Genomic DNA, 21091 nt, shown 5'->3' with positions numbered 1-21091 from the left:
CACAACACACCCGCCCACCCGGAGCAGGGGAATTGGCTGGCTGCAGGCAGTAGGCAGAAGGCAGCATGGCTGACTCTGGATCCAATACAGACGGTACACAAATTTAACTGAAGGAGGGATGGTGATCCCCCGGTTTATTCCCGACATGGTGGTAAAGCCTGAATTTGGTTCCGTCGCGCTCAGCTTAGCTCTTGGGACAGCGGGGTGGGACCTCTCTCGGCGAGGCTCCGCTGTGCCTCGCTGGTGACTCTGAAGGGCGGGCTCTCCACAGCAACCCCCCTCCACGTCTGCCTCTCCTGCCGCAGTCTGCCCTAAACACCTGCTCCTTCCCGCCCCTCCTGCTGCCCCCGTGTGCACGGGACGGTCGGAGGCTGCGAGGGGCAGCTTTTCCCCTGGAGCAGGCCGTGTGTCAGAGCAGGGCTGACGAGGAGTCTCCGCAGCCCGAGGGCGGCGGCGCTCCCCCTGCGCAGCGCGGTGCCGCAGCCGCCGGACCGGTTGCTTGGCAACCTCCCCTGGGCGCCGCGCCATTGCGGAGCCCGGCAGCTCCCCGTCCGCCTCCCCAGCCGCCCTTGCACTCGGGGCTGTCGCTGCCRGCGGCACCGGCCCGCCCGTCTTCCCTCGCTGTGGCAACAGGGGTGTCGAGGCTCAGGGCGGCGGCTCGGCTGCCTCACCTGCGGCGCCCGCGGGGCGGGCTGGGCGGTGGCGCCGGGCGGGCTCCRCCCTGCTTCCCTGCCTCACTGTCCGTGCCTTCTCCTTCTCCCCTGCCCCCGGCTCGCCGCAGCGCCCGCCGTGTCGGCCTGTAGGCGCTGCCAGGTTGCAATGACGGGTGGAAGTGTTGTGTGTGGAAGGGGACGCTGCTGGCAGCAGTTCGTGAAGGTGGAGGGCTCGGTCTGTGTCCTTTTGTCCCTGGCTCGAGGGGAGCTTCCCACTGTCGGAGCCTGACCTGGGYTTACGTAAGGAATAACTGGAAAGGCAGTCTTGTTCATATGTTGTGTTTGCAGCAGAAGACAGTAAGAGGCTATAAAGGTGGAATCGCAGAATATTTCTCACAATTACTTGTCAGTAGGTTCAGAATCATGCTCTATGTTGTTGATCCAAAACTTCTAGACAGGTGTTAGGAGGATGTTAGAATCTCCCATCTACCTGRTGTCTGTCTTGTATCCAGAAGGATATAAATAATATATGAATTTTCTGTAGCCATGCTCTAGTTAAGATTAATTGGAGATTTCATTCTAAACATCTTTACATGATGCCCATACTGGGAATGCTAAACTCTGAGTTGTGGTTTGTCAGGAGAGAAATCACAGCATGTTTTATTAACAGCATAAGTAGTCAGCACATTCTCCTATTCAGGCATCTGGAAATATCTAGCTCATCCCATACATATGGCACTTCTGTTATCATTACATCTCTGAATTGTATATTCACTCTCCCCACACAAACACACTAAAAATGGATATATCTCTAGCCTGACACACAAGACTCTGCTTGTGGGGATAGTTTCTCACAATCAGGGCAAAGATTGATTTGAAGAAGAGCYCACTGCAGCTAGATAGCTAAAAGGCTGTAATCACTTAATCAGTTTCATTAGAGATTTGGTGAATAGTCTTGCACTGTCTTCCCACACTGCTTTGGAGATGGTATTTCTCCTTTTGTCAAAGGAAACTTGAGCTGTTGTTTTCAATCTTTCTTGGGTGTAAATCGGCCTTTGCTTTTTACCTATGGTCAAGGAGCATTGGAGAAGCTCATTAGAGTCTGGCAGAAAGTTTATTTCACTGTATTAAATAAAAAAAAGTTAAGAATGGTATTTTCATCAAATGAAAAATACAAATTATCTAATATTAGAAGGATTTAAGGGCCTCTTATTTGGAAAGACAAGTAGCTTTTTTGTTCGTGCACTGWCATTTGATTGAAAATCAGCAATTGTTTAAAGGCCATTTCTGAGAAAAGAGGAAAATGGAGTAACTAACAAATGCAAGCCACTGCCAGTTATTGGTTAACAGTAAGTAGAGATAACAATTAACTGKTTTTTATCAATGTGTTTTTCATACTTCTTTGGAGTACATCTTGCCAGAAACCTGTGAGCAGTTTCCTGAAATAAGTTTTAAAGAGAGTAAGAAAATTGATTTGAAGGACCCCTCAAACTTTCCYAATATGGATCTTTGTATACCTGTTTTCTCATTATATGATCCTTGCTGCACATTTCGCTTAAAATGCTGTCCTGATGTCCATGTTGAAAGGAAAAKGGTGATCCTGGTCAGAAGGTGATTTTAAAAGAGCATTCCTGAAGCTGCTGTAACTGAATGGTAGTCTAATTAGATCCTTAGATTTGCTGGTGTTATGGCATTTTATTAATGTTTTTTTCTTTGTTATTCTGCTTATACTGGGCTCTACACCAGGTACAGGCTCTGTGCCTTGAGCCCTTTGAACTTGCATTTAGGTGAAGCACTAAAATTTGGACGACACTGAAGGTAGTCAGCTAGTYCTTTGCACTCTCAAAGTGAGAGGACATCTTAAGATTCCTAATTTCTTTTCTGAAGTGTGATGGATGAGTTCTTTGATCTGCCTGAAATCTGCCCAGTTATTTACCATTTTCAGCCAGACCAGACCAGTGAACTGATSTGGCTAAAAGGCAAAGGTGTATAAATGCTTAGGCCAACACAGTGGGAAACGAGCAGGGTAAGAGTGGGTGGTAAAATGCGGCTGTCCTTTCTGACAGCGCTGTCTCAGATTGGCTKAGGATTTCTAGTAACTGCATTTTCAAAGGTGACTTGCTAGTTATATATCCATTAAAAATGTTGGAAAATGTGTAGGAAGCTGTATTTTTATATAGCTCTTCYAAGAGCCATTTGGAAAGATTTCTTTTGCAGGAGCACCTGCTGTTCAAAGTGCACAAATCAGTACATCGATATTGTTATGAAGGGGCCTCTGTCTCAGCTCTGGCTACTGAACAGACACTGTAGCATTGCATGAAATACTCAAACCTCAAGCACGGGCAAACTGATGTTTATTTTCTGTCTGATTTCAGTAWTGGAGTAGTGAAAACATAAATCTTAGCACAGGTACTACACCAGCTCTAAACCTTCCACCTTCCAGCAGGGCAATCCCRTGTTATACAGTCTTTCATGCAGTTCCATGGAGTGCTGGCAGTTCTAGAAGGGCTACAGCTCTGAGGCAGAGCAGGGTATTTCCAGCATTTATTTTACCCATGTATATGAATAACAGGAATGTGAGGTCCAAGTAAGAGTATGGACTAATACAGCTTTTCTGAACGTAATTGTTTTTCCTTTTTGTCAGGCTGGGGTAAAAGGAARGTACTGGAAGAAGAGAGATGTGAGTAATGAGAAACTGGGAGGCAGATCTGTCATATTCYACCTCAGTGCTTCCTTAGGCACTCCTGTCCCTTTCTCTGTAAAGAAATCCTTAGAATTTCTTGTATGTGACATAATTTTTTTCTGTCCTGCACCCCCACCGWCTCTTCAAGTACTGTCTTGGCCCACAGTGATTGAAATCAAACCCTCTGTCTTTTCTTCTCTTGTATATAAACAATAAGCTCTTGCTCCCTTGAGGCCTGGGGAGAAACRTAACAGATGAAGCAGCACAAAACAATGAGAAACCTACACTTACTAAGACCCTAAAACAGTGAAGGCCTGTTGCATTTCTTGATTCTTATCCTGATCAGTTTTGCTACAAAATTTGCACTCACCACTGATCTTTCTTCTTCCAAATTCTAGCGTTTCTTAATGTCCTTGAAAGWTTGTCATGTGTCTACTCTGTTAATTCACTTTTTCAACTGGTAAAAGATTTTYCTAACAAATCCTCTTGCTGCAGTTTAATCCCACAACCTATTTATCTGTATGCTAGACAAAAAGAAAACAAATTCCTTCATTTCCTCTGAAGAGTTTTTTTGACATACAAAGACAGTCACTGAGTCTTCAATCAATCTTTTCAATTTAAAATTAAGACAGAAAGGGCTCAAATCCTACATTTCCATGGATGTTTTATTTCTATAGTCTAAATTATTTCCCTATTTTTWAAAAAATATAATATCCAGGTTGAATATACTGTTCCAACTAGAAAAGTAAATCAGTTTGCAAGTTTATAAATCCAAGTAYTTTTTCTTATTGTAAGACTGACAGTTTTCACTCATGTTTGGTTTGTGATGTAATAAGTACCCTAGATATTTTCCTGCARATCTATTGGTGGGTTTTTTCCCTTATCCTATAATTTTTCAGTTACTTATTCTTGTCAAATAGAAAATGTAGAACWTACATATGTTTAATTGCATCACTTTTTGAGCCCATTTTGTTGTTTGTCAGGACATTTTCAATTCTAATACTATCCTCCTGTTTACTTGTAGCTCTCCCAGTTTCATGTCATCTCAAAGCTAGCAAACATGTTTTTCAGTCACCTAGAGCACCATGAATAATTTAGTAGTATAGTAAGTATTTTTAGTAGCATGGGAGGAAGAGGTGGCAGGAATTCTTTAGATTCAATGTATTTGATTAAGTGGATACTATTTACAAGAAGAAAAATCTCCCTTTATTTCTCTTTCGCTCCTTCAGTTAAAAATACTATTTCATTTTAAAGCATAAACTTMATGGGTTTTWAACCAAAACACTTTTTTTTWAAGATTAAGGTTCTTAGRGTAATATTAACATGTTTTGCAAACTACAGCAASTATCACAGTGACCTACACTTTGGTTAAAGTGTATAATTTTGGGACAGTTTTTATTTAAAGTTTAACTTATTATTTCAGCAAAGAAATGGAAATATGCCAACATAATTTTCTCCTATCACAAAGTTGGAAGGCATTGTCAAAGACTGAGCAAGCTATTAAATGGAAAGGACTAGATGAGCTTGATGCCTGGTGTTACTGGAACAAGATGATATTCAGAACTATAAATGAAAAGTCATGCACTTGGGGACAATCTAATATAATACAGGGACACACAGCTGGAGAGCAAAACGATCACAGAACCACAGAACAATGGCAAGTGGCCAGTTGTGCATTTTAATGCTTTGTTTTGCCATTGAAAAAAGACAGTTAATTTTTACAGATTTCTGAGGAGAAACTGGTTATCTATTTTCCTTCTRATTTTATTAATCAAGATTGTCTGTAGATGATGGCTCCTAGGATGCCAGGAAAAGMTTTGAAGGTTTCTCTTGGCTCTGTCCTGTCAAAAATCATTCACCCTCATGTAGAGTTTCTTTACACRTGACACTGAAGACTTCTTCATCTCTACCCTTTCTATGGGCCATTTGTTTCACCACATGATTTAAGGACAAGGTCCACTTCAAGGTTTCACATGTGCCACAGTAGAGGGAAGATGGATACCATCAGTGGTAAAATTGTTCATAAAATGTACCCATGGCTGTAGGTGGGAAGCTAAACAGCAGTTGGAAGTTACTTATTTCCAGAATTACCTTTCTTACTTTATATATATGTTTTAGGTAAATTTTGACCATGTTCACACAATAGTCCTTAAATACAAGCTATTTTGGATGGGGTTTTGATTGACATTTGCTATTTTATTTAATCATTTACTCTTTCTATCTCTGATAATTTTATCTGTTGCATTTTCTATAGCTATATGTAGTATCTAATTATTTTAATATATTTTGAAGATTGTTACAAGCTTCTCTAGATGTATTATTGTTGTATTCTCTGTAGACTGCAAAGATGATATTGCATTTCCTGTCTAGTCTATGTCTCTAAAATAGTTAGTTGTTCATTTTTCCTTAGAGCCTAGWAAAACTGTAGACCCAAGCCTTTAAGGTGATGGGATACAATCTCCCCTGGCTATTTCCTTTTTGTCTTCTCTTTTCACTSTCCTTCATAACACTACGCATGTAGATTGTACAGCACTGGTGGAAATCATATTGAGATCTCTGGTAATTTCACACSCTTACAATAAGAAACAAATAATCAGATGCTTTAATTTAATATACTACTAATGGAAGAATGAAGCTCCTTTTCCATATCRTGTGAATTAGACCAGCTTTTCAGGTACTTGATTTAATGTAATTTTCATACAYAAGCAGTTGTCTATCCATACAGATAAATAATCAAAATGCTTTTGTAGTTAGAAGCTTCTCTGCTCCTTCTGTGGATCTGTGCTGTCTCACAGTCCTCTTATTTTGAGGCTTCAGAACATTCCTGAATAAACCATACTCCTAATTAGAGCCAGCCAGAGGTTTTCATTGAAAGCTTCGTTACCAAAAAACATTGGTTAAATGGAATTATTTGTCAACTTTTTGTTGATTTTTGGGAATCATCTGTGAAATTAGAAAACCCTATTGAATGGAATRCTTTACCAAAAAGTTTTTCAACATTATTTTAAAATACTGTGTAATGTTTAAATGAATCAAAACCAAATTGATACTTTTGATGTGATATAATTATAGTTCTCATTTGGCACATTTTTTCTTAKTTGCTGAAAATTTCAAAAACCTTATTTTGTTCAAGTCAAACTCCTCATTCTCTCACCACAATTACAAAAGGAGCAAATTAGCAATGTTTTCCCTTCTCTTCGTAGTCTGTTTTTCAAAGCCACAGTGACATTTCTTTAGTCACTGTATTCATTTCTTCTCCAACATTTCTCACTTTCGATTTACCTGTTGCTTTTTATTGCTTTCCACATCTTTTTTTTTGTCCTCTTCATGGCTGAAGGAAAGGAGACAGCAGAGAGTAAATGACTGCCAGAACATCTGAATGCATAGCAAGACACAACAATGTTTCTTGCTTGAAAAGTTTGGAAGAGATTGTGTATGTGTGAARGAAGGCGGGAAGGGCAGAAGGTCGGTGGTGAGGTAGGAGAGACATAAAAAAGTTTTACTGGTGCAATGGRAGACAAGGTATGAAAATCGGTAAGCATGGGAAATACAGGGCAAGCAGAAGAGTGGAAAGAAGTAGGATGGCCTTTTGGTGGAGTGGTGCCCAAAGGGGGTGTCTTATTGACTTGCCACGGAGAGGGGCTGACAGTGCTGCCAGCACTGCTGCAGCAGGGAGCGAGAGTAGATGACTTCAGTGTGGGCATTTGCCACTGCAGTGAACACTCAAAGGTGCCCTCTTTTCTTCCCATTGCAGGTTTTTCTGCATTTGGAAAGAATGCACATCAAAAATATTGCACACATTTATTTTAGAATATTTACACAATCTATAGCTTAAAATAATCCAGACTGTTGATAATACAATTTCAGCAATTGCTTTGGTTGTACTCTGCCTGTGGAACCTCTATTTTTTGATTTCTCTTGCTTTGCTATCCCTCCTACTTTTTTTTCTATCTCACCTTCACAGTTTTAGCAGCTACGGTCACATCAGCAGTAGCTGCTATGTATTCAAAAGAATTTTTGAGAATCTAGAGACTTGGCTGGTTATATAAAATGGTGTATTTTAGTCCAGGAGTCTCAGTTTAAGCAAGTGTTCAAACATGCAAAAATTCTTTACCATTTCTTTGAAGAATTTGTGAGTATATATCAGTACCATCTACTGGCAGTAAGAGTTACAGCACTTAGTAGGCTCACACAGGAAATGCCAGATTTTACTTCAATAACCAGGATCCTTCAGCAGGAAGTTAGGTGTGGTCTGTAAAAGGAGAATTAAAAAAAAAAAAAAAAAAAAAAAAAAAAAAAAAAAAAAAAAGGAAAAAAAAAAAAAGAAAAGACATGATGGAATTTTAGCTGCAGTCTTCCCTGGTGCCATTCCAAACCCACACAAGTGCAAGATTCTTCACTGGTAATGAATTTTTAATTATTTCCTGCAGTATTAAAACAGAATTATGCTTTTTCTGGATTTTTTCCCTTCTGTAACTGAAAATAAAATCTGCTGCAGGACCACTTTCATTTTCCTAATGAACCCTTATGCTGCTACTAGTCAGTGCAGCTCCAGTAGCAGTTTGGTACAGACCGCCCATGACAGAATGCACCAGGTGCATTTGCCTGCAGTGGAAGAGCATGCTCACAGGGAGACCTGCAGGAGTTGGGATGTGTGTGGATGTTTGTGTAGGTGTAAATGGCTGTGTGCGGATGGTTGAAAAGGAGGAGAAAGCATCATGTTGCAGCTTATTTAACAACCTTCAGAAAGATGAATTTGTTGCGGCTGTGCTGGAGTATGTGTGCTAAGCGAGACAGTAAAATAGGATCAGGCTGATTGTGTTCAAACTGTTGTATTGTTTCAATCTGCTAATTACTCTATTGCATTTGCTGTATTTTTAACGTGCTTACTAAGAAGGACTCTTGAGAAAAATTTTTGTAGGCTACAGCAGAGGTCCTGTTTGCAATTTCAGACAAAAGTACTGCCATTGGGAATATTTTCCACTTGTTCTTTTTAGCTGCTGTTTTTTGAACTGCCTGGAGACATTAAGAAGAGATGGTCCTGGTCTTGCCAGTGAAATTCATGAAAAATGTGTACAATTGATATRAAATCAGACATAAAGTATCTAAGTGCAGTATGTAATGATTAAAATCGTTTTTGTTTAATTCAGCAGTTCTTCCAGTGCACCGTGTGTTGCCAGGCAGGGGATCTGAATACAGGTGCTTATGCCTGTATCTTGCTTCCTGAGCTGGCAGCTCTGCAAAGGCAGCATATTTGTACTCGAAGAGAAGGAGCATCTTGTATTGCTTTCAAATGATCCTTCTGGCCTTACGTGGCAGTAGTGGATTCTAAAAGTAATTTCTGGTCTATATAGCTAGAGGGAGGATTGGTCCAAGATGTAGCTTTCAGGATAATGAGCTAAATCGTCTGGAGTCTCATTCCTCAGCACCAAATCAAACACTTCAGAACTGTTGATTCCTCACACTGAGTATAGTGGCTAATATCACYTACTTTATTAATTGGAATGGGTATCATTCCCCTTGATAAGCAAAAGATGTTATTGTATTGTATGATTTTTTTCATCAGCCTTTGGAATTGATGATCCATTGGTGCAAGCACTGAGTGAATTTTGAACTAAATGTTTAAGAATTGATACCTCYGAGACATCTCCAAGGGGCAAGCTGCAAAGGAAAATGGTTTGTCTTGAAKTCAAAACAAATTTTAAAATTAATTTCACAGCAGCCTCCTCTTGGATGATTATTACTGAATTTAACAAGATGTCCCACACGAAATTCTGTAATGTGTATTCCTTTACATTGTTTGTAGCTGTGTTGCTCTAATTTTTTTCTGTGTGTTTTATGTTTTTAGCACTTTTTTATGAGAGAGGCTAAACAGTAATTAAGAGGTGCAGGATGAAAAGATGGCACAATCAGTGCTGGTACCACCAGGACCCGACAGCTTCCGCTATTTCACAAGAGAATCACTTGCAGCTATTGAACAGCGTATCAATGAAGAGAAAGCCCAAAAATCCAAACAAGAACGCAAAGATGAAGATGATGAAGATGGCCCGAAGCCAAACAGTGACTTGGAGGCAGGGAAGACACTGCCATTTATTTATGGGGACATACCTCCAGGAATGGTGTCCGAGCCCTTGGAAGACCTGGACCCATATTACATCAATAAAAAAGTGAGTATTTCTATCAGACTTCAAGAAAAATAAATAACAACCCTTCAAAGACATAGTATTTCTATCATTTTTGACCCAGTCCTTCCATATAATAATTCCCCCAACAGCTGATGTGATTGGCAGAAATCTATCGTAAGAACAGAAATTAGTACTGCAAGTTTGTGGGACCCCATGCATCAGTAGACATGCACTTAGAGTTTTTAAAATAAATGTGCCATTTTACAAAAACCTGTAACCTTCAGTGATTTACACAGTGGAATTGAAGTAGCAGCACAGGGGGTATATTTAGAAAAATTACTAATTGGTGTATTACAATTACAAAAAATAACTAATTGTTGTGAAARGAGCAGGTCTTCAAAATGAAGCCCATCTCGAAAGATGGTAAGCATCTCTTACTAGATTTCTTCACTGTCATGAAAAGTTTAGGTTGTATTGTTTTGTCACTGGGAAGGATAGGGAAGTATATAAAGGTGATTTTTCAGGATATGAGGAGGAACATCCTCTTCCATATTTATTCTGTAGAGGCATCATTTATCCAACTTAGATAGTCTGGGTTAAAAAATTTTCTTATCCAGTTCTATTTTGTTCTATGATTGTTTTCAAAGAGGAGGTGTTTAAAAGAGAGACATAAATAAAGAGGAGGTAGCAATTGCGCTTGGGTTGTTGACAGAATGTTACATAATTAAAAAATTATTTTTACAGAGATATTAATTTAAAAAAAAAAATCCACATATTTGCTTTGACTTAAAGTAACAACAACTGTTGTGCCCAGCACAAAAGTGCTGAACTTTAGACTAGTGTCCAGATGGCCTTGGATTTCCTCCAGATATTCAGTCCCTTTGATTTTGGCATCATATGTATTGCACTCTCATTTTTCTACTAGTGAAGAAAAAATAATTTWTTTTTTTCTGTTTTCATAATTTTTTCTCCTGCTTTCTTTTCTTTCCTTGGAAACTGGCTAGCTAACAAAAACAAGTGAATTAAAAACCAAAAACCTTGAAAGTGAAGAAACTACTGCAAAGAAAAATGAAGAAAAACCCCAAGAATTGTTATGAGTCAAACCCAAACTAAGAGAAAAAATGCAAATGAAGATATTTCCTGCAGGAATTAGGGGTATGCCTCATCAGTAATATGTTGAAACAGTAGCAATTTAGGCATACCATGAGAAGCTAAGCATAACAGCCAAAAAAGTCAGTTGTGTCTTAAGTGTTCATTGGAGAATTTCTAAAACTCAGTTTATGTATGGAGAATCATGAGTTAAATTTGAAAGCAAGATTTTCAATTAAATATCATGTTCTGCTCCCTTTACTCAAGTGATAGACCCTGTTAAAGTCTGGAAGGCAAATGGAATTTAGGTCAAAATACTGAATCTTTTCCTTAATTCTTTCTGCATTCTTTAGTAGTAAAAATCTAAATTCAGTGCCAGAAATCCTAAAGTTAGAGCATGTATTATCATGCTGTGGAAGCTAGAAAAATAATTCTGCAATTAAGTGTGAAGAAAAATCCTACTSAATTGCTCGTTCATGATTGAGAAATGCATTGCAGTTGTCATAGTCTTTTCCAAAAGCATAGTGGTTTCCAGCAGGAGAAGCAAGACTTCAGACTGTATGTTTCAATCATGATTTCTCCTATTTATTTTTCTTAGCATTCTTTGCATATTTTTGAACRTCATTGTTTGGTTCAGGCTCCATTTTCATTTTTTAATATATCTTGATGAGTCAGCATAACACAAATGATACTGCCTCAGAGGTTTTGTCAGAGTAAAGGGAACAGAAAATGTAAGAACTCTATTAGTGGTCATGTTTTCATGACTCCAGGAATAATCGTAAGAGAGCTGAAAAATAATGGTAGTAATGGTAGCACGTTACAGACTCCTGGACAACAAAGGATCAAAGTGCAGCTTGAGAATCACTAAGTATGGGGGAATACAATTACATTCMGTTTGGAAGATTTATATCATTTATATAATTGTTACCATTTAAAATTTATTATTTTTGGCAGGGAGAGGCATTGGGTTTTCAGCTGCTCTATTTGCCACACCTGCTTAGAAAATAGAGCATAATCTTGACAAATGCTGCCATCTGATTCCAGATGAGGCAGATCATGGCTGCTGGCAGTGTTCCAGGTCTGCATGGCTTATGTGCCCTTTGGGCTTCCTMGGACTGCCACAATGCTTTCTAGATCCACTTCCTTTCAAACAGCATGAGCTTTCATCCATGTGTAGAAGGAAGACATGATGTAAATAGACAGAACTTTCCCCAGATGTGTGGGAATCAAAATAATTTTAAAAARCATCTTAAAACCTTTATTCTGTATTTCTTGGATTTTAAGAAKGCTGTTACATGTAGAAATGCTTTTTTAAATGTTGGTAATACACATGAGTTATTGCTGAAACTATGGAGAGACAGTGAAAATACATGGATACAGTGACTAGAGTGAATTCTGTATTAGATGAAAGTAAAGCATGACAAGGAAAATAGAATTGCAGGTGCAGAACYGTCACAAGCAATAGTTGAAAAGGGGAATAATACATTACTCTCAGAGCACAGCAAAAATTGAGTACATCAGTGTTATGTTCAAAAACTTTTTATTGAACACTCTTGATTTCCATATTTTCATGATCACTTGAAATTTAGATCACTTTGAGGTACTGTTGTCTTAGTACTTTGATGTGATAATCTATGCTGGTTATTTGATTTAGGGTTGGAAGTTGAAGTTTTAATGGCTCTCATTTTGGTTAGTTACATACCTCAGTGTATAATATATACAAAAAGTATACTAATTCTTCAAATATTGCCTACATTAMTTTTATACTTTTGTCTGTTTACTAGCTAGCAGTATCAGGATTACTTATGATTTCTAAATAGATGTGTTTAAGTGTTCATTTAATTGTATTTACAGTAATTTGACCGGACTCTACAATGTGTGAACTGGACCAAAGGGATTGTGTCAATGAAAGAAGAGCATATTGACTAAATATGATTAATGATGAAATGAAAATGATTCTGGGTTTGTAATTTAATATCTTCTAAATTAAATTTTTCATTCTTTTTTTCTTTTCCCAGACCTTTATAGTATTGAATAAAGGGAAGGCAATATTCCGATTCAGTGCCACCTCTGCCCTGTACATGTTAACTCCTTTCAATCCTCTTAGAAAAATAGCTATTAAGATTTTGGTACATTCATATCCTTTTCAAGTGGCTAGTCTAAAACAGTAATGAATGAGATGTTACTTAGTATTTAAATCATTCTCTGGCACATGTCCCAGGATCAATATGATCTGTAGTGCTTTGTCCCTCTTCTCTCTACTATTTCTGTCTTCTGTTCTTTTTCTCATTCTCTTTTTATGTTTCTGTTCATTGCTGGATCCTAATATAGTAATACCAGAAGCCAGACAACCAGTCATCGTCCTTTACAATTTCTGTGTCTTCGTTCTTCCCCCACATAATTTTCCCTTCCCTCTTATTTTTTCTGTAATCATCACATCTTTTTTTCATCTTTTCCCCTCCTCCACATTTTTCATAAACTGCAGATATATTGCTCAGAATACTTTAAGTTCTCACTGGCACTGTGTACTAAAATCAAATCTTTGATCCCAGATCTGTTCTTGCTTGAATATTTAGTGAAAATATGGTTTCATTATTCCTTTTCATTTTCTGATTCAGTTAACACTCGCAGAAAGAGAGATTCATAAAACAGCTTAGGTTTCTTGTTTTATCATACATTCTCAGTCCTATATGTATCTCACTTGTCTTTTATTTCTTGATCATTGTTGCATTATACACCCATCAGCATATCGATGTTTTAATTTCAGTCTTCARGAAGGTAATGAGATTTCCACATTGTAGGTAGATATTTGAGAAACGAAATTATTATTATTATTATAGTGACTTCACTATTGTTTTGTCTTTTTCACTGTTTTAATAGCTGACTGTAGTAGGCATCCCCCTAGTCTGATCCCAAATATCAATATGAGCAATGAAGGCATTGACTTCAGAAGGTCAGCTTACTTAAGGAGCAAATACAAATGTTTGCACACTTGTATTTTACAGAAGTCCAACATAAGTACACTGGCAGTACTTTCATGTAAGCATTGCATATAGTGATCCTAAGAGTAACTAAATCTTGAAWGGATTTGTTTCAGTCTTGGTGTACTAGAAGGCTGATAATTACAACACTTGGCATGTRTTGGATGTTGTTATCAATGGCTAGCCTACAAATGACTTCCAAAATGATCTTGACACTACATAGCCTGTTTTGAATTTTCATGCTACAGGTGCCATGTAATAATTATTTTTCAATTATATGACATTTTTTACCATGTTCTGGAGCATTATTGAGTTACATAGAATAACAGAAGATTGTGGGACTGAGATGGTAGTGAGGAGCTGGTCACCAAAGTCAGAATGCTAAAACATGTTGTTTGAATTTATGGTAAGGCATATAATAGTTTTCCGCTAATGAAAGTGTAGTGAGGATTTGCAACTCTTAAGAAGACATTTCATCAAAAAGGATTTTGAAAGCCCACGTCAAGTGCAGGCTGGGGAAACACTTGTAACATGGGGCTTTTATRTTTTTAAAAATATATTCCTTTCTCTTGTGCTCTGTCATATATGATTCACATTAAGAGAAGCTAAGTTCTCAGTAAAGGATTTAATATTTATTCATTGCGCAGAAAACCCAAAGAATTGTTGAATGTAGTACCACAGGTTTTTGACAGTTCAGAAGGCAGAACTTCAAGGTTTTTTTATCGTCACTTGAAGGTTTTTTTTAACTAATGTACACATGCAAAGGTCAGAGGAACCTCAGAGTAGTTCTCACCCCATTATATTCAGATTTTTATTTACGAGGACCACATGAACCTGCAGCTGTTGTCGAGCTTTGTCGTCTCTGTAGCTTTAGCTGTTGGTGCCATCATGTGGMCGTTTTGTGATTCATCCACGTGGTTTTAATTTTGGTGGTTGTATTTTTGTGTCTTAGAAGAATGTCAGCAGTTCTGAGAGTGAAAKGTTGTAGATTTAGAGTGGTTCTGTTCACATAAATGAAAGTATTTATCACTTGGACCTGCTGTGGAGTTCTATTTGGATTTCTTTGTTTGAGAATCACATTCCTCACCTAACAGCATTTTTGTTACAAAAGTAGTATCTAAAACAAACAGCAATAAAATGCTYATCTCGCTAAGATTTCCCTATGTCCTCTCCTACTATGTGGCAGCTACCTTTCAATGTGTCATAACAATAAGCAAAAATGTTGACGCATGCCTAATTTCGAAGTAAAACATTAAAGTGAATACATTTATTTTTCATTGCTTTGCATGCATGAAGCAGATCAGATTTGTCTAGATCATCTAAAGAAATGCTTTCTGTGTTATTCCATTAAACTGGAAGCTAATACTTCAAATGTTGACATTTTTGTTCAGTAAGAAAAAACAAGATCTGACTAAAAGTTAGAGTTGGGACACTTTTTAAAACACTTCCCAGTCTTTCTAATTTTTACTATATGATTGCTCTCTTTTAGCTATAAAGCAGTGAATGAAAGCTTTAACATAKTCAGGACTTTTCCCTGGCTATTAAAAGAGTGATGAAGGGATAGATAGCTCCTGACAGTGAAAAGCTACCAAAGCACTGTGTTATTTGATACTCTTTTTATGAGATTTCCTGGCTTGCATTCCTTAACTCTTAGCCTACATTATTCAGCATGCTTATCATGTGCACTATTTTGACCAACTGTGTATTTATGACCATGAGTAACCCTCCAGACTGGACAAAGAATGTAGAGTAAGTTAAATGGATTTTCTCTGAATAATATCCAGTAATCAGAAATAAACTGCTGTAAATTGCTTTATATTAGGGTGGCATCCACTAGCAGCAGCCACCTTGTTGGGATATTCTTTCAACAGCTTTTCTGATGCTAGTTTCTTTGCTGTAACATGAAATACATATAATTGTTTCACAAGGTCTTTAATGTCTTTGTTAGCAGTGCTAGATGGGAAATGTGAGAAAAGCTGTTTTTATCATTATACAGAAGAAGTGTATTATAAATGCTTTTAACTGCATTCTATATCTGTGCAAGAATGAGGGGAAATGCACTCTTTCATCTCGATTGCAATGACCATTACAGATMAAGGGACCATCTTATGGAGGGCTGTGGTCATCACAGTGCAGCTCTCTCCTACCAAAACCAATCTAACAATGGAAAACGGGTGCAAAATAAGTTCTTAGAAGAAGTATTGAAGTGGTTAGCTAACCATTGGTGCAATATAATGTTAGCTTGGCTAACTGGTCCGGTGTGGTGTCAGTGTGTGGTGCCAATACACAATGACAGTTCCACGGCTGCAGACCACGGTGGGAAACCCTGGTGCTTCCTTTCTGCTGCTTCTTCATTCCTTACTGCTTGAGCTGATACCTGCTTAATCTTCAGTAATCAAAAGTGAAATCATTGGGTTATTAAGATCAACAAAGACATTCTCATTTTGAGATAAGTGTGAACATAATGTATTCAGGATATTTATGATGGAGATTGGCTGCTTGAATATTTTTTCATGCCTCATCTGTACAGGTGTGCAAGAAATAAATTATTATAATTTTATATAGAATTATTAGAAAACTTTCATATTGGAAAACTGTTTTCAGGTTGGCTCAATTAGAGTGGGTTYTAAAGCAGTTTAATTTTAATTACTTTTCATTAAAGATATAAATTAAACTAAATTTCAAGATGACATCACTCAGACATCAAAGATTGAAATGACTCAGAATGCCAGAGTTATATATTTTTTCAATTCACATTTCAACTACATTTTTTAGTCAAAATGAGTACCTGAATTTTATTGGCATTCATAAATATTTTTGGTTGTTCTTGCACTTGTTTCATTCTGGTATTACATCTGTCTTGCTGAAGGTGAAGTACTGGATATACCTACTTTATAACATACTTACAGAGGAATGAGGACTGATGAGGGTTGGCACTTGCAGCTGTCTGGTATTAAGCAATGTTTCAGCATTAAAATGACATTGAAGAAAGGAATTTTTAGCCTGAAAGCAACTTCTAAAACCCTAACATAATCYATCTGTGTGTTTTATTGTAACATGGATTCAGACTGGACATAAACATGCACCAATGAAGTAATTGGGAATTTTGCATCTGTTTTATTGTATAGATTATAGAAGTTGAAGTTAAAATATGGGTTATCACTTTTTAATCCTAATTTCATTCCTCTTTCTTTATAGTATAAGTTAYGCAGATGTTAAAGTTCATTGTAACTGTCATTTTTTCTTATGCCAYTTAAAGAGAAGAAAATGAGAATAAAMCAACTAGAGAGCATAAACTGCAAAGATAACATGGTCTATAAACTCTGTCTTGCATATTTTCCTCAGATACACATTCACTGGAATTTATACCTTTGAATCACTTATTAAAATTCTTGCAAGGGGTTTCTGTTTAGAAGATTTTACATTTCTCCGAGACCCATGGAACTGGCTAGATTTCACTGTCATTACATTTGCGTAAGTCTTCTACTTATTTTTTTAATAAAAATTCTTTCTGGTAGCATGAGATTAGTGACTAAAAATTGCCTCATATCTTGTCAGCCAGAATATTTGGAGCCTGGACTTCCTGTGGTTTCAATATGTTTCTTCTACCTCTTTTACACATTTTAGTATTTCTAGCCAAGCATGTGCTGCAGAGGCCAGCATGGTGTGCCAGCCCAATAGGATTGTGAATGCCTTCAGCCTGAACTGTTCATATCCTGTCTCCTTTCTGCATACCAGAATTAAAGGAATCCTTTTGACTTCCTTCTAATAGCTGACCAGATTAGGTTTCAAACATCAAGTCAATGTGGTTTATTATGATAAAACTTAATTTAATTTTAAGGTCAGAACCRTATTTATAACACAGGCAAAAGACAGTGAACGGTGAAAAGGTCTTRCTCAAAGACCCAAGCAAATAGAATAAAATCTGCCTCAATTCTGAGTAATTGTGATTTAATCCTACAGGTATGTAACAGAATTTGTAAACCTAGGCAATGTTTCAGCTCTTCGAACTTTCAGAGTATTGAGAGCTTTGAAAACTATTTCTGTAATTCCAGGTAAGAAGTAGTTGGTGTAAGGTGTTAGGCCCCTCGTATCTCCAGCTGTTATTTGTGTGCTGTCATTGTGTTTGTGTGTGAACTCCCCTATTACAGATATGTGACAGAGTTTGTGGACCTGGGCAATGTCTCAGCGTTGAGAACATTCAGAGTTCTCCGAGCTTTGAAAACAATATCAGTCATTCCAGGTGAGAGCGAGGTTAAACACTGAGGCTGACTTTAATTCACTGAAATGGAATTCATATTTTTTAAATAGATGTCATATTTCTTTCCACAAAAAAGCAGGAATCAGAAGATATCAGAATTCACTGAAATCTCTGATTCATTGCTTTTGAACATGAGCACTTTCCTTTTGAAATCAGCCTTTGAGTTTAACAGATTCTTGCATGAGACATTGCAGTATACAGCGTGTGTGGTTTGCATCGTATGACGTCAAGCTTTCTTCTCCACATTCAATGAATATTAATAACCCTGAAGTTTTCTTACCCATGTGTATCCTACCTACATGATGTTATGTGATATTTGTTGTGAATATTTGTGTCTAAAAAGTAAAACTGTTTGAAATGTTGACTTATGAAGAAGGTGAGGGAATAAGATAATAAAGAACAGCATGGGTGTTGCATGGGGGATTTATTATCTTAAAAATCTACAATTTTCCAAACCCTTTCCAGTTTTATAGCATTAAATTTGAATCCTATTTGTTGTTGAACAGGCTTTTTACTACTGTCTTCTAAATCTAGTATGTTATAAAACTGATGGTAGTAAAGGTTTGGAGCAAGATCTATTGACAAATGAAAAGAAAGAAGACATTTATGTGAGATTAATGTACAGCATGAGTAAAAAATAGTTGCTTGTTTTATCATTAAAACAAGTGTTTTGAAATATATGCAGCTCATTCCATTCACAGTGTCAAATGGACATAAATTTCAGCTATTTATTCATTTTCAAGTGAAAAAGCTCTTCACAAAAATGTTGTTTCACAGACATTACAATCATGTATTTGGGCTTCTGCATGAAATCTGTAACTTTATTGAGAGTCACTGTCATTTTTGTGCTTTGCAAAAGTTTCCAACATCAGAATAAAAATTCCTTTCCATTTGCAGGCCTGAAGACTATTGTAGGAGCCCTGATTCAGTCTGTGAAGAAGCTCTCAGATGTGATGATCCTGACTGTGTTTTGTCTGAGTGTATTTGCACTGATAGGGCTGCAGCTGTTCATGGGCAACTTGAGGAATAAATGCCTGCAGTGGCCTCCAGACAATTCTACTTTCGAAACAACTGTTATTTCCATCTTTAATAGCTCTATAGGTGAAAATGGTACATTTWTTAATGCAACAATGACAATATTTAACTGGGATGAGTACATCGAAGACAAAAGTAAGAGTTAATTATGTTATCTACTGCATTGGTTTTCTGGTGTTGCTTTGAACAGATTTGAGAACATTAGTATCTTTCTTTTGCCTTTAGAAGTGTGTAATCTGGCCAAGAAACGTAAAAGCACTCATTTTTCTCTAGTAAATAAAAACACRGTCATAATATAATGTTTTACTGGGTTGCAAAATACCGTTTTACCTTTCACTGAATATGAGTTCTAGAGCAAAATCGCATTTCAGTATAAACCAGAAATTTCTGTGCTAACTTCAAGTCTTCTGAAAWAGTGTGACAGCCTTAAAGTGGGATATGGAATGTAATAGCTAGATGAGTGCAAGATAGTGCCCAGTATAATAAGCCCACATCTGAATGTCAGCTAGCCCAAGAATCCTGCCAGAGCATGTAGACAYAGCTACCTTGTTCCTTCTGGAGGTGAGTGTCTGCCCCACACTCCCTTGCACAGCATAGACATGTCTTTAAGTGAACACTGGCCATTTAGTCAATGATTCTTTCTTGAAAATAAGAACTAGATTCCATATTTCTGTCATAATTTGTTTCCTAACTTTGGAAAATCAAGAAATGAGGGTTTTTTTTTTCCCTTTTGTACTTCATAATACACTATTTCCACCATTTTAGGTAGTTAATGTTAGTATTCTGTTAACAAAACTTGTTTAAAAATTCAGATAGAAGAACTCTGAACATATCTAYAGTAAATTGCTATTCTGTCTTTCCTAATAGTATTGTTAATCTCTCCCATTTATCTGTTCAGCCCCTTCTATTTATTTTCATATATTTAGTGTATTTAATGTATTCATAATTAGGCATAATAGGTTTTTTATAAAGTCTGTATAAATATTTTAACTGGTGACTATATGACTGAAAGTTAGGAAACCTCAGTTTAAGAACTAAATGCCTTTGGATCCAAGTCTYATTACCTTATAATCTTTTAATATACTTATCTCAGCATGCTTGAAATATACAAATGTACAGAAATTTTGGATGATGACCTATTCTTAAAGCCATCTGAAGAATAGATTCCATTCCATTCCCCTTTAGCTGTTTCTGGTACTACGTCACACAAATAGAAAGGTTGGTTTTTTTTTTTTTTAATATCTGACCTACTTTTTCATAATTTCAGATTGAATTTATTACTACATCTGCTGCAGGCTTAGAAATAAGATAATCATAGACTACTTTATATTAGTCTTTATGCAGTTAAAAACTCTTATCCTCTGTATTTCAGGTCTTTCCTAAGCCAAGCAATCCTATTTTCTGTTTTGCATTTTCTATACCTATTTTCACTTTTTTTGTTTCTTTTTTTGAATCTTTTCAGTTAGTCTGGGGGTTGTTGTGTTTCTGTTGCCTTTTTTTGTTACAGTTTTTRTTTGCTTGGATTTTCTTATGAGAGCCTCAAATTTGGTATTAACTCCTCTAATAATTACTTATACTTTTTATCTTTACCTCGTGCCATATACRAAACATTGCCATATATGAAACATTGCTGTTAACACATTTCAAAATCACCTCATTTTTTTGTCAGCACTGTATTGTTGGTTCAGAGTCAATTTGTATTCTGTGACAGGCATTGCAGCTTTTTGTACAGTGGTGGCTGCGGTCACATCCTGTCTATTTTGTATTTACGTATTTGATTTTGCCTTGTCAAGTGTAGTGTTTTCTACTTGACTCTATTGGAATAAATCCAATTGCTTTTGGAACTACTYGTCAATTTGTAAAGGTCATTCTAAATTTCAAATACCTTTTCTACTAGCTTAATGTCTTCAGAACACTTGATGCATTATTTTTCTATTGTTTCATGTSTTGAGTTGGTAATGAAACTTATTAGAAAACCATGTCTAACAAGATACCTGGGAGATCTTCAGAGAGATGCCCTTATGAATTGACACTGGCTCGCTGGCAGTTCTCCCTGTGAACCTTTTTTGAGTATTTTGTTTTATTCCCAGCCAGAACATATATTTTTTTATTTGAACCTGGAAATGTCATATACCCATGTACCCTTGTTGCTTGTCCTATTATTAAGTTGGCAGGAGATAGGAGTAGTTTTGTATATGGCATATTTCCTACAAATTCATCTTTAATTGTTTTATTACTTTATCTTTTTTTTTTTTTTTTTTTTT

At 36.9% G+C, this 21091-nt stretch overlaps 1 protein-coding gene across 1 annotated transcript in view; it reads left to right on the top strand.

Moving 5' to 3' along the window:
- Nucleotides 1–9220: 9220 nt before the first annotated feature.
- Nucleotides 9221–21091, top strand: part of LOC130576783 (sodium channel protein type 2 subunit alpha-like) — a 52595-nt gene continuing 40724 nt past the window's right edge. Inside the window, exons 1-6 of the mRNA XM_057371683.1 lie at nt 9221–9503; nt 12569–12687; nt 15191–15280; nt 16877–17005; nt 17683–17774; nt 18690–18962. Coding sequence (XP_057227666.1) covers nt 9237–9503; nt 12569–12687; nt 15191–15280; nt 16877–17005; nt 17683–17774; nt 18690–18962 — 970 coding nt within the window. The 5' untranslated portion in view covers nt 9221–9236. The remainder of the gene's footprint in view (nt 9504–12568; nt 12688–15190; nt 15281–16876; nt 17006–17682; nt 17775–18689; nt 18963–21091) is intronic.

The sequence above is a fragment of the Malurus melanocephalus genome, unplaced genomic scaffold, assembly GCF_030028575.1.
Source record: "Malurus melanocephalus ecotype Western Australia unplaced genomic scaffold, MMel_1.1 scaffold_155, whole genome shotgun sequence".
Lineage (NCBI taxonomy): Eukaryota > Metazoa > Chordata > Aves > Passeriformes > Maluridae > Malurus > Malurus melanocephalus.
This window is presented reverse-complemented; position numbering and strand designations above follow the sequence as displayed.